The sequence below is a fragment of the Apteryx mantelli genome, chromosome 27, assembly GCF_036417845.1.
Source record: "Apteryx mantelli isolate bAptMan1 chromosome 27, bAptMan1.hap1, whole genome shotgun sequence".
In the NCBI taxonomy this organism is placed as follows: Eukaryota; Metazoa; Chordata; class Aves; order Apterygiformes; family Apterygidae; genus Apteryx; species Apteryx mantelli.
Genome location: NC_090004.1, coordinates 5,240,958 through 5,255,225, shown reverse-complemented (window position 1 = coordinate 5,255,225; position 14,268 = coordinate 5,240,958). Strand labels below are relative to the sequence as shown.

At 40.2% G+C, this 14,268-nt stretch overlaps 1 protein-coding gene across 1 annotated transcript in view; it reads left to right on the top strand.

The window, feature by feature from the left end:
* Nucleotides 1-496: 496 nt before the first annotated feature.
* CLIC4 (chloride intracellular channel 4) overlaps nucleotides 497-14,268 on the top strand; it is a 34,424-nt gene continuing 20,652 nt past the window's right edge. The window contains exon 1 of the mRNA XM_067311315.1: nucleotides 497-653. Coding sequence (XP_067167416.1) covers nucleotides 582-653 — 72 coding nt within the window. The 5' untranslated portion in view covers nucleotides 497-581. The remainder of the gene's footprint in view (nucleotides 654-14,268) is intronic.

The window sequence follows — 14,268 nt, the reverse complement described above, 5'->3', positions numbered from 1 at the left end:
CCCTGTCCAGCTCCTCAGTCCCTGACCTCAATAGCGAGGGAGAAACTAGGCTGGAAACCTCCCTAAATAGAATTTTTTTTTTTTCTTTCCCCTCCCAGCCAGGAAAGAGGCAGTTTCTGAGGCCCTGGCGCGGGGGCAGGGCCGCAGCGGGCAATGAGGGGGTTCTCCCGGTTTGGGGGCCGGGGGAGGGGGGTCCTCCCTTGCCGGCAGGACCGGGCCGGGCCGGGCGCAGCCGTTAGGGCCGTCGGGCACCGCCCCGGGGCCGGTTCCCCTCCCCCCTCCCCCGCCGCCGCCGCCGCCGCGGGCCGGCTCGCGCCGCGCCCTCAGCCCCGTCAGAGGAACCGTTCCCCCCTCCTCGGCCCCGCCCACCTCGGCCCCGCCCCCGCCCCTCGGCGGAAGCCCCGCCCCTCCCCCCTCGGCGCCGGCCCCGCCCCTCCGGCAGGGCGCCTCGGCGCGGCGGGCGGGGCCGCCGGCAGTCGCGCGCAGGGCGGGGGAAGGCGAGCGGCGGCGCGGCGCCGTCCCGGCTTGCCAGCACCGGGCGAGGCAAGAGGCGAGGCGAGAGGCAGAGCGGAGGCTGCAGCATGGCGCTGTCCGTGCCCGTCAACGGGCTCAAGGAGGGCGACAAGGAGCCCGTCATCGAGCTCTTCGTCAAGGTGAGGCGCGCGCGCGCGGCGGGGGGTCCCGACCGTTGGGCGCCCCCCCTCCTTCCCCCCCCCCCCCTCACCGCGGCCGGTTTCCCGCCCGGCCCGGGAGGCTCCAAGTTTCCCTCAGGAACTTGCGCGGGGCGGCGGGAGCGGCCGCCTGCCGCCTCGCTCCCTCCCGCTCTCGCTCCGCACCTATTGTTGCCGCCGCCGCCCCTCCGCGGTGCCGCGCGCGGGGGGAGCCGCTCGCTGCCCTCCCCCGCCGCCGCGCCGGGGCCCGGGCCGAGGGTCCCCCCTCAGGGCGGCCGCCGCTCGCCGCGGGGGCCCGGCCGGGGGCGGCGGGGGCGAGGGGCCGCGCGAGCCGCCCGCGCTCCCTCCTGAAAAGTGTCTCCGTGCGCGTTTGCTGGAAATTTCTTTCCCGAGAGCCCGGGAGAGGCGAGCAGAGGCTGCGGCCGGTACCCGGCGGGGCTGGGCGGCGGCGAGGGAGAACTTGCTCCGTGTCCGCGCTCGCTCTTCCTGCATTGTGTGCCCCGATGCTTGTGTGCGCGCGCGAAGGTAATGAAAATACTCGTGGCTTTTCACCGAGTCCCCTGCCTCAAGTATCAGCTTCTGTGGCTGAAACCAAGCATTCAAATGCATCGCCGGTTTTGCTCCTAAACTAGGAGAACAGAGCATGTGTTGTACTGCCTTTATCTAGCAAAGATGCCATATGGTATCTCCGCATGTTTTGCATTCATGTATGGCAGCATGATGCAATATTTTGCATCTTCTGGGGCTCTGGTGATGCAGCATCTTCCTCCTTACTTCACATCAAAAATATAGGGAATAAACAGCATTTGTCTCTTTTATTTTTTCCTGTTTACATATACTTTTTTTCTAAAGAGGCTTTCTTCAAACTTTTAATTCTTCCGGTGAAGTTTCTTTTTATTGCAGTAAGAAAATAATGGAAAGCCTTCATCTGAGTTTTTGGAAATTGCTTATTATAAAAGCCATGGTGGCAGACATGAAAAGCTCTACTGGGCTAGATACAGCTTTGCAAACAAGTCATTAAATATAAATTTTATTTATTAAATGATGCTCTAAAAATGTTGAATTAATCCTTTTCAGGCTTGTTAGTAGTCTTAAGATGCAGTGACAGGATCTAGGGAAAACATTGCAGTGGAGGATTCCAGACCTGATTTTAGTCAAAATATTTAGGTTTTCGGTGTAGAGGTTAGAGCTTACAAATACAGCAGTTAAATAATTCAAAGTAATCTATAGCTTATAGCAGCAGTTTTTTATTATAACATGTATAGCATGCCAGCTTACCTTCATCTGTCCTAAAGCTGCTAGACTTTTCTTTTTAAACAGAAATCAGGACAGTGATTGATGACCAAAAGATTTGGGGGGAAGTATAAGCTTTGTGGATGTGTTTAGAGAGGATATTTCATGCATGAGGAGTAGCATGGAAGAAGGTGTAGTATTACTTGTGTGAAAGATATATTGATTCTGATTAAATCAGTATTAGACCAATAAAGATGTTAAAATATGTGAAAGGTAAAAAAACAGGAAAATTTTCTGTCATTCTCAGTTGAAACATCTTTACTGGCATGGGTTTAAGAAGGGTTTTTTCAGGATTATCAGTGAGTACTAGCTCCCTCAAGGAAGCCTTTTTCCAGTGTTATGAATGACTACTGCAAGCTGTATACTGTTTGCCTTTAGGGTAGAGCTCAAGTTAAAAAAAGAAGTTATTCTTGTCTGCCTTCATGATCCTCAGGTAAAGAGGTCTTACTTTCTACCCATTTAGCTTCCTAAGATGATCACTTCATATAAATGCAAGCGAAATATTTATGGTTAGTCAATAAAGCTAATAGTGTCTGTCCAGAAGAGCACTAGATTTTGATTTAGTCATTTATATTCTGTAAATGGGAAGCACAGATCAGCTGCTTTCATCTATTTCATGTTTTCCACCTGAATACAGGTACAGTCTAGAAAAACTGTGCAGTTACTGAGTGAGTATTAGAACAAGACTTTGCAACATAGATTATCTCTTCTAGAACTGTATATGGGGTCTCGGTTCAACCTGTGTGCTGTTAGCCAGTGAAGCTCTTAATATAGAGGTAATGGAAAGACTTCTTGACCAAAAAAGAAATCTGTGCCAAATGCCTGCGGCTGAAGGGTGGCAACTGTATGACCTGCGTACAAAGGATTGTAGCAGCCAGACTAAGATGAAACAAAGGTAGAGATTAAAGCTTGAGAAACAAATTTGTGAAGCAGCAGGAGAGACTGTTTGGCTTCATGCCCAAAATGTTAGGTTTGCATCTTATTAAATTGTGATCAGTAACAGAGCTGGTGAAGGAGGGGTGGCACAGCGTGGTGAGGAGTGCACACATGGTTAGCTTTCAGTTACAAATAACTGTTAGACACCCGTAGATTGCTTTGATTTATTCTAGAAGACAGTGTATCAGTCTGTTATAACTTGTATTTGCATATTCTGTGATAAAGCATGTGAAGAGTTAGGATATTTAGATAAGAAAATGTTTGTATTACAGTGCTGGAACTGAGGTGAATGATGTCTGTCTTAATGTCATGTAATGAGTAACTTCAGCAGTTTTTTCATTAGAGTGCTGGTGGGCTGCCTGCAGCCTCTTTTAACGTAGGGTAAATAAATATTTGTCAAGTCTTTCCTCTGAGAGCTGATTAGGAGAAACTAGTGATGTATCTGATTTCATTTAGTTTCCTACTATGTTCACATGTTTTATTAATAAGGGAGGCCTGCTTCCATTGTCTAATAAGAATATTTTATATGCCCTAGTGGCATTTTGGAGTAGTGAAGACTGCAATATAATGAACATGCACACAGAAACTAGAGCATTGTGCTTTGGATACAACTCTTACAGGCCACTTATAATAACTGCAGTTTAGTTGATCATGTCTGGATTTTTATTGTAAATAAAAAGTGTGGCAGACTGATTTGGTCAAATAGAACCACTCATCTGTGAAACCACAGAATAGAGCTTATACAACTACTTGTACAGTTTGTTTAAGGTGGTGTACAAAAGAGATGTGGATGGAAGCTGCCTGAAACTCAACCCATGGTGTTCCAGAGGGCAGTCAATGTTTGCATTCTTTTGTAATAGCAAGGTGAAGACACAGCTGATCAACAAGTTCAGTGTTTAAGAAAAAAACTCAGCAAACAAGTAATTCTTAGTCGTGTATCTGTTGGCATGAGGCGTTGGGTTATGGTAACAGGTATGGATTACACGTGGCTTATCATTAAGGAAGGTGCTCTCTTCTTAAACTGCATAACGTGTATATACTTGCAAATTAATTAGACCTTGGATATCTGGCAGCTTTCAAGTAAGATGTCATTGCGAAATTGGGCACCTGTTTTGAAAAATCAGATAGTGTCTCTATCTAAAGCACAGTTGGCCTGTGAATTGTACTGTCTGTAGAAAAATGCTCTGAATTCACGTTTCATAAGATATGCAACTCTAAAGCACTCCCAATGATTGTAAACAGAAGCCTGTCTACACTTTGTATATCCAAATTAAACAGAATTGGCAAGTGAACTGTTTGCCTTGTAGGATCTGGATCCGTTTTGTGGTCCTTTGTTCAATGAAATGTTAGAGCCCGTGTCAGGAAAGGGATGTATGCTTATGTACATCTCTAGCAGTGGACAGCAATGATACTAATTCAGTGCTGGGTGAGAGAATACAATTTGCCTGAAATGCTAGCATTCAGGTTTGGCTTTTTCTGGTTGCTCATTGCCTGTGAGTATCCTTGCTTAAGATCTGTTGTGTTACTCTGGAGTAGTATAGCTGCTGTATATTGATTTATAACAAACTATCCCATGAACTTGTTTGTCATCATTGTTTTTTGTTTTCTTTTGTCAACTGCAGTATAGCCATAAAATTTAAAAGATGATCTATATTAGGAAATAACATGACTAGAGACATGCAATGTTGCTTCTCAGATATAATCTTATCGGGGGCAGGCTTGCCACTTGATAATCTGATTAGATAAGTCTCTTCCTTACATACAAGATTATCCTTTGGAGGTTATGATGTAATAACCTCAGCACCTGAGAATTTTCTCAGCCTGCCTTTAATATGCATTTGGTATAGATAACAAAACTTCCTGTGCAGGTTGTTGCTTTTGAGCAAATACAGGAGTATCATAAGGGATCCCCTCATAAGCTGAGGCATAAACATCTTGGTGTATCCTGTGCTTAATTATAATAAATCAGTTTTTTTTCCTTTTTGGCCAGCAAACTATACTCCTTAAAATTCCGATTGGGAGAGTTCTCATAGCCAGAAACCTCCTTGTCTTTTTGATTTGAGTCTAATTTCTAATATAGAAACTAATGCACTTGGTACAATATTCAGTTTACAAATATTGAGATGGATTTTCTTTACTTTTTTTCCGAAATATTGAAAAGTAAAAAACTAACAGTCATTTCCAAAGGGTTTACACAGATGAGTTAGCTTTTCTTTAGTCAGAAATTGTTCTGAATAAACTTCAGTGGTTTTATTCAGTGGCATATATCCTCCACTTTCCAATGATTAACATCTAGACAGTTCAGTTAGATTGTCGAGACCTTCTGTTTTACTTTGCAGTTGAAAAATATCTGACACTTGTGCGCTTTTCCTCCTTTCCTCACAAAGTGGTATGAGAACTGGCTGAGTTCTCGAATTTCAACTCATTGCCCTTCACAGTCTGATAATCTGATGGTTAGGACTGTATGGTCACCTGAGGTGGTACTTCTGAGTCATTTGCTACAAATGCTGTAAACCCCAGATGCATTCTTTGAACATGGATACTGCTGTGAAAGACAAACCTGTTCTCAGTTTTCACAGATGGGAAACATCCCAGGCTATGCAGTAGAAGGCTTGAAGGCGCAAGAGAAGCAATCCTCTGTGTATCCAAACACTTACTGGGGGACAAACTTTAACCTCTGGAACCTATCAAAAGTCAGTGAAAAATGCACATCAAGGACCTAAGCAGTCCGAGTCTTAGGCCTGATGCTTTTGTATGTCAGCTTGTAACTGGGTGTATGTGTAATAAGGAATTCACAGAGGCGGGGAAGAGTATACTTAACGCGACGTCAAAGATAATATGAAAATATTTGGAAAGTATGAGAAGCCTCTTAAAGGAGATATCTTGTCTGTAGGTAGAGATAATTGACTGTAGAGATGATTGACTGTTGAGAAGTAACATGCAGGTGAGGAATGTTCATATAAACTCACTGTTTCACTGTTAGGAAGCGAGTGGGAGGGTCTGATAATCTTTTGGTGGGCAGCACTGTGACAATGTTAGCATCCTAAGAAGTAAGTGGTCATTACTCTTGCAGCCCGAAGTGACTCAATATCACTGTCTGGTTTTCTACTGGCTATCCTGACCTAATCTTCTGGAAGGAACAGTAAGGGAAGAGTTTTCCTTGTATTATTTGAAAAGTATTACTGTCTTTTCGTGTGAATAGGGTGAACAGAGAAGTAGCCTGTTCTGTAGCTGGCTCTTGTTATTGAACTTGTGGATTTTCGAAGGTTGAGTTGTCCTTTAGAAAACCGATGTTTGGGAGAGTCTAACCAGGGAATTAATTGAACTTTTAGCTAAATAGTAATTTATGTACTTTGGAAAGTGACTTTTGTACTTTGAGGGTTCAAGTTTGATTTTAAAAGTTTACATTAGTCAAAAGGGACAGAAAGAGCTCTGAGCTCTTGTTCTTTTCTCACCAGTGAGACCATGTTCAGATTCTCTTTTTAATGAGAAAGTTATTATTTGCTCTGATGTGGCAAACACAAGGCCTACACACTTTTATAACGGTTCCTGCATCAATTCCAAATTCTGGTTGGGCCAGACTTACCACTTAGAAATCCACCAAAACTATTTTTAAGATTCGATATCTATACTTGTCAGTAATAGATGTTGTTATCTTTTTTTTTTTTAATGAGGTGGTCTGTTGCTGATTAGGCCCTGCAGCTGATAAGCCTGTAGCATCCAGATGAGCAGTGCAATCCTACAAAACCTTAACTAGGCAATGCAGGAGAAAGTAAGATGTTTTTGTCTGCCAGCGTAGAGGCATTTGGAACTGTGAAAACTGTTTTTTAAATCAAGTCCCTTCGCTTAGTTTGTTTAAGTATTTAGTTAAGCTGATGTTCGGTTGCAAGTTGACCATCCATGGAAAAAGTAATTTACATCTGTATTTGTTATCCAACTAAACTGATTTTTATCTTCAAAGTTCTTTTTAAATAACTGATAGCAAACAACTTATTATTCCAATCAAATTTTTTCTTGTCTTTTTTCTCAAATTATGAATATTCATAACTTCAAAATGATATATTTTCACTAAAAAAGGTATTAGGTACTCCTTTTGTGCCCATTAGTTGTATTAGCAGTTTGTGAACATTTTAACAATTAAAACCCCCCAAAACAAAATGACGACTCTGTTTTCCTTGATATGAGTTCAAATAGAGTTTGATTTCAGGAGTTTTAAATCCTTTATTTAGAATATTTTTTCCTGTGAAGGATAATAGCTAAATCTTTTAAAAATTTTTTGAGTATTTTTTTTCTTTTCCAACAGGTTAAACGTGCAGTTGTGGCACAATCTGATTTCATAGCTCTGAATGCTGTGTTTATTTTTGCTGAAGTTAAAAACATAAGCTAAACTGCTATTAATTACAGATGTCTTTGTGTGTGAGTTCTCTAAGAGTTCAAACTTATTCCTTGTATTGTTGGTTAGACAAAGGGCAAGGAACTTTACACGAGGAAAGGAAATGGCTTAGTTCTGTACACTAAATATCCATATTAGGTATAAACTAAATATAGGAGTGTAATCCAGGAGTGAAGTCATATCTGTGTATTTTCATGAGAAGAGCTAATGAGATCAGTCAGTGCTACTGGATCAGCTTCAGACTTTTTTGGCTCTGTTAAAGCATTACTAGTTTGGCTAGGGTTTGATAGTCTGTACTTTGAGAGCTGCTTTTTTTAAATAAAGGAAATAGTTTTGTTTTTTTTTAACATGGTTTTGTCTAAAAATAAAATCAAAGTAAGCATAAATGTATTTCTTCAGTCTCTCAAAGCTTGTATTACTCACTCTAGTGAGACATGCTGTACTGTAGCTTAATGAGATGAGGCAAAATGTCCTGAAGGAGGAAGTTCTACTCTGCGAATGAAAAATTTGGATACTGTATCCCAAGGGATGTAGAATATGTTCATAGAGGTGGCTTTTAATAAATGAATTGCACAATCCTTGCACTGGAACCAGAAGCAATAAAGAGCAAATTAAAAAAGGAGGAAAGCCTCCACCAAAAGCCTGCTATTGTATCTGCTCTAAAAAAATTCCAACACCATTGCAATCTAAGATAACATTTTTTCCTAGCTAGAACTTTTGGGTATGCTGTGATCAAGGTGTACAGGTTCAAAACTATGCCTCTGTTTCAGTGAGTTTTGAGAATTTGAGCTATTTTTTTTTCCCTGCAGGCACATTCTTCTGTGGATATTGCCATTTACTTTCTGATTTGGAAGTAGTTGTATATTTAGCTGTATTCCTTATTTTATCAGAATTTTGAACCCTTCAGTTCATTGCTTTTGGCTAGCACTTTGGCATGAAACTCATTTGGACACTTGGCATTGGCTCTTTGCTCCTAGCTTAAATCTAAGTCAACCTGGCAACTTGAATGACTTGACTGTTGGTGGAGAAGGAACAGCGCATGGGATGAAGCTTGAGCAGCTCTTCATTGCTAACCTGTCCAACTCATTGGTTGTCTTAGCTCTGTAAATTAGGTTATAGTATACCATAAACAGAGATCTTTTTCTGTCTCGCAGAAGTGATGCGTGCTCACAAGGTTGTTTGAAGAATACTTAAATGCCAAAGACAGAAGTTTTACTTGGGCTTCTCAGTCCCAGTGTGAAAGTTTGCAGTTCTTTCCTGTAAATGTTAGAGATGCTTCATTTGTGGAGAGGTTTGGAAATGGGTCCCTTGGACTGTAGCCAAAGCACATTTTGTACTTCCTTAGCAAATTTGAGGGGTGGGGAGGGGACATAGTCATTTACAATGACTGTTCTAAGTTCAAATGTCAGGTACCCACAGGCAAGTTTCAAGCACTACCTAAACAAACATTACTGTATAGTTAACTGCCTACTTCTAAATTTGCCCTAGAATATGGTAAGAATGTGTCAAGCTGTTGCATACCAAATTTTAGTCAGTTTGGCTATGTTTATCTTATCTAGGTTTGTTACAACTGAATCACTTTGTTGAAGGCATTGTAAGTAAGAGGGATAGAGATGAGATTCCAGTTTCTGTGATTATTTAATAACTTAATTACTCTATTTTTCCTATGTTAATCTAGAAAAAATCATGTTTGTGATTATCCACAATAATCCCAAGTTTTTGTATTCATAGCATTAAGTTAATTTCTTCGCTGAAGAAAATTGGTGGTTAGTATCTAATACAGGTTTTGACCTGGCTCTTTATCTGATTCTCCCAAAGGATGAACATGGGATAATTTCTTTTCTCCAAAGAACTGAAAATGCTTAATTAAATTCTGCTGAATTATGAAGTTACTTTAATATATCATGAAAATCCCAAAGCTTTTTTTTTCCAAAAGTGTTACACTGAGAATTGGATGGCAATAAACAAGAGTTGCATGAAACTGTACAAGACAAGTCTATTTTTTTTGCTGGGAGCAACATCCCAAGACTCTAAAAATAGCATCATCCTAAGATGGTCAGTTGCTGCTACAGTCAAATGTCTAACACAGTGGTGGCTTATCTGAAAAGTAATTACTTTAAGAGGCAATTTGAATGAGAAGATAAGAATTCCTTTCCCTGATTTAATAGCCAAATCCCAAGGACATGCAGGAAGTTAAGTTCTTTTTTTTTTTTTCCTTAGGCTTTTTTGTATTTGCAGTGAATTTCAGGTTTGAGCAATTTGCCTCTTTTCTTCTTCTTTTTTCTTTGTTTCATGTGCCTTTCTTAAAGGACTCTAGCTATTTAAGATAGCAATGATTACCTAAATTGCTTTATAGAACTAAAATTATTTTTTTGTTTGTCTGAAAGTTTAAGTCTAATTGGTATCAAATTACCAAGCTTTTCTTAAATTCCCTTATAAAGGTCAAATAAAGGAGCTACACTAATCAATATCATTCCTGTAACGGTAAGGCCATGATATAACTGCTGTAAGCTTCATTTAGGGGGTTTTCAGGTCAGGTGTCTTCAACTTGGAAACTAATGTACGTTCTTTTCCTGCAAGATGTTTTCTTGTTTGTAGATGGTAGTGAGGCATATGCTTATCTTGCCACATCCTTTAAAAATAGTAGCCTTCCGTGTTTAAAAGCAGTTGATAGGTAGTGGGAAACTTAGGGTGGAGGTTAATAATGCAGTTGGAGAACAGGATTATTAGGAAAAGGCATGATGTGGTGGTACTTCACTTCTTGCACTGTCTGTGATGCTGTAGGCTCATCTGCCCACAACGCACAGCATGATGAAGAAAAAGCTATTTAAACTGTCAAACTCCTGACCTTTGAAGTTATGAGAAAGATGTTGGATATTTTATTTGGAATCTTAGCATTATAAAAGAGTTGTAGGAGTTAGCTTACTTGTCAGAGATATTTAATAGTGTGGATAACTGTTATTAATGGATGCTGCATGCTTATTTTGTGCTTTGAATGAATCTTTAATGACTTTTTAACTTATGTTAGTGGTAAATGAGCAGGATAGGTTTCAAAATATGTTAGAGGCTGCTTTGTGTTACAGAAAGTGCAGTGGCTCTGCTAAAAAGCTGTGCTGTGGTATCAGCTGGAATACATGGGACCTGCACCTTGAAACTTAATATGCAGCAGCCTGAAGTTGTCTGAGATTTGCCTTTGCTCCTGTCTCTTTGAAGAAGCCAACATGGATCTTTAAATGTGCAACAGTTTCTTTTCTATTAACAAAGGCTTTTAAAGGAAAGAGTTGGTTCATGAACATGACAGACGTCGGCTGTAATAAGCACTCGGAAATGAGACAAAGGAACTTAAACAGTGTGCTAGATATTCGGCATCTTTGCCAACTGTGAATTCCAACTGTGAATTCTAACATAAAGGGAAGGTAAAGACAAACATAATCTTTGCGAGGCTAGCAGTACTGTCTTGGGCAAATATTTCAAATGTTCTTTCTTCTGTCCTTTTCGGTTTTGTTACAAGGTGATCCCGAGTCTTCAGCTGGGATCCACATCACAGTCTTTGGACACCTCTGCCTGCAGGGCTATGGGCTAGTAACATCCCATTAGGCAAAGTATGTGTAGAAAGTGGTTTCCAGGTCTTTCCCTTTCTCCTTCACATGGATGTGGTGACAGCAGCTCCTACTGGCTAATCCTTAAAGCAAGAGGATGTTTCCAACTGTGAAGCATTCATTGCTCGAACGCCCTTTGGTATGCTTGGGGGAGAACACAACAAACATGCTGGAAGGAATTGTCGAAGTTGCCATTTGGTTTTTGCTGGCGTAGCAGGTATGCCGGTTTTAATGTGTTTTAATAATGAAGAGTCTGAGATTTTGTTCACTTTCATTAGTTTGCCTGTTTTGGTGGTACTGGTGTTAAACTTTAATATCTTTTTCTTCATAACTCCTTGTTTTATACTTCTTACCAGAACAGCTGAATCTGGAAAAAAGGTGTCCCATAGTGACATGTGTCAAGTATCTAGAGATAATCTTTCAATATTAAGATTATAGTAAAATTTAGCTGCTCACTTTCAATGTAGCTAAGATGATGAAGTTAATTGCTTTGAGTTCTTTGTATGTTACAGTCAGTACCTGCTGCTGCCACTAACTGTAGATTTCCAGTAACTCTGTAATAAAATATATACAATATTTTGATTATATAGATTGAATATATTCAATTTATACCAACACATGCCAAGAAGATCCTGCTAGTATTCTGAAATATTTGCATAATGCTGTTTGTTTTCTTTTTCTCTCATTCTGAGATTCAGTGTCTGTTTTGCATATTGTGGCAGGGAACTTTTTTTAGGCTATCAGCAATATCAACCTCATTTTTCATAAGGTGCTACTCTTGCCCTTTTAAGTGTCCTGTTAAGTTTGTCTGCCCAGTGGTATGAGGACACAGAAGTAAAAGCTGTCACATTTAAATTGAGACATTGTCTGCTGTTCTGGAGAGGCAAGAAAGAAGATGAACTGATAAGTAGAAGTGTCCTTTCTGTCTTGTCATATCTCAGATTAAATCTGGTTGGACCAGATTTAATCAGCATCAAAGATCAGGGTTTGACTCTAGCCACTCTCCCTGACCCATTCCTCCCATAAAAAACCAAAACAACCTATCAAACTAACAAATATGAAAGTGTGAGAATAACATTGTTTATTACATACAAATCACATTTTTTAGTTCAGAACTCTTCAACTTACTGCCTTCACTTTATTTTTTATTTTTTAATGACACTTCATTAATATTTGGGACTCTTTAAGACATATTTTGGCTTGCAAAATAAATGCTTAGATATAAAAATCCCTGAAGCTTATCCATCCATTGGCTGAACAGAAGCAGAAAACAATTGGTATAAGGCACCATACAGAGGAAGCATTTGATGGTGTTGTATCAAATATTCTTATAGTCTTTGCATGGACATAGTGTTTTACATCTTATCTGAAAACCCTGCCCAGTAAACAGCATGGAATTCTGTTTATCCAGCTTGGCAAGATAAAGGTCTGAGTTGACGCTGCAAGGATTTAGACTGATACTACCAGACTGTTTTCAGTAGTTGTGTGTGGAACGTTGAACCACTCCTTTCTGTATTCTTTTATCTGTGGGGTTTTGAATTGCTGCATACTTTTCCCTTGAATCACTTCATTAGTTTACCTTAAACAATTTCCTCTTAAAATACAAATCCATATAGGATTATTGTTAGTTTACTCAGTTTTTGAATGAGATTGCTGTTCCTGAAACATGCTGGATTGATTGTTACTGGTTGTTTTGAGGTAATGAGCTTGCATCATGCTGCTTTTCTCATGTATTTTTCCCAGTAGGGTTTTTTTTTTTTTTTTTTTTTTTTTTTTTTTTTTTTTTTTTTTTTTTTAGTGAGAACTACCATATGCTTCAGGATTGCTGAATTCAAGACTTTAAAATACCCTTTGGTTTTTCCTAATCTGTTTACTTGCTTGCACTTTAATTTTCTGGACTCTGTGGATTCCAGGCTTATTCAGGAGGGGGTACTTTCTTGGTGGTATAATCAAATAGCTTCATTAGTCATCCTTGGCACAAAGGTATTTTGTGTCATGCTTCTCTAAAATGGATTTTTCTCTCTTCAGTCAAACTTTTTTTTTCCCCCCTCCCTCCTTCTGGTATATCAAATCGGGGAAAGCTTCCCTTAATAGCTTTGGATAAATTAGGAAATGGTACTGAGGAAGGTCTTCCAGTGTTCTGCCCTTTTCTTCAGTTTTATTTACGTAGATGGTGAGTGAACTGTATCACAATTCTCATTGGATGCACTTTGACTTTACTATTATTTCTGCAGTCACTCGATCCAGTTTGGGAAGCTCATAGTGTGCTCCTGTTAACTAATTGCTGTTTGAAACAGTTTCACAGTCATTCAGGACCAAAGATTTGTAGAACTCTGTTTTACACTCAAGTCTTTTGGGTGTATGTTATATACTAAGGGCTTTGGGATCCTTTTAAGTGTTTCTTTGCTTGTTTATTGATTAGCCTTTCAGTAAATTTCAGCACTACCTTGGCAGTGGTTATCTGTGCAGGTTCTTGTACGAGAGTCAAGTATCCTCTTTTGTGTGTGGGTGGGAATAATCTCATTTGAATGAAATAACTGCTTTGGGGGAAGAGAAGGGGAGGAGGTGGCTACTGCACTGGCTGGATCAGCTGAACTCAACCTCCCGGACAGTGGGAGAAGCAGATTATTATTATTATTATTATTTTTTTTTTTTTTTGCCCCCCTAGGTAGCTGGCACTCTTGCATGGGCTGAGCTACTTGGCTGTGGGAGTCGCCAGTAGTTTAAGTGTGTAGGCTATGATAAACCAGGTTGTCTTCTCAGTGCACATACTGATTATTTGTTTTAGTGTTTTGCAACTCTTTCATTCTTATTTGAACTTACTTTCTTATTTAAGTTTCTTTAAAAAACAGCCCTGCTTGTTTTTCATGTTACGCTGTGGAGTATGCGCTGCAGTGTCTGAATGCCCAGATCTTTCTCTTGATGTCACATCTAACAGTTAATCCGAGGTCCATTTTGTCACCTTTTCAGCTTTTTTTATGTAGTCAACTTGGAGGGCAGCACAGTTTTGTTCAAGGCAAGTGAACATCTTTAACTTTTTCTCACTGTAACAAATTCTCTATGGCAGATTGTAGCCTTTCAGACTGCTGGATGACGTCTCTAGCATAGCATGACTTTGGTCATGGGTCTTAGGTCAAGTTAAACACTATGTTTGGCACTGTACTTTCCCTTCTGGTAAATTGAAGTCAGGCTTTTGGGGGCTAATGCTCTGTTTAATTTTTAAGCAAAATATTTGCTTACTAGTGAAAAATACCATGTTACCTTGCTGTGTGCAGTGTTGCACTTTTTTTCCCTGTCTGATCCTAAACAATGCAAGTGAAATATCTGGTATTCAGTTGTAGTTAAGAACAACTTCACACTACTCTTATGTTCAAGT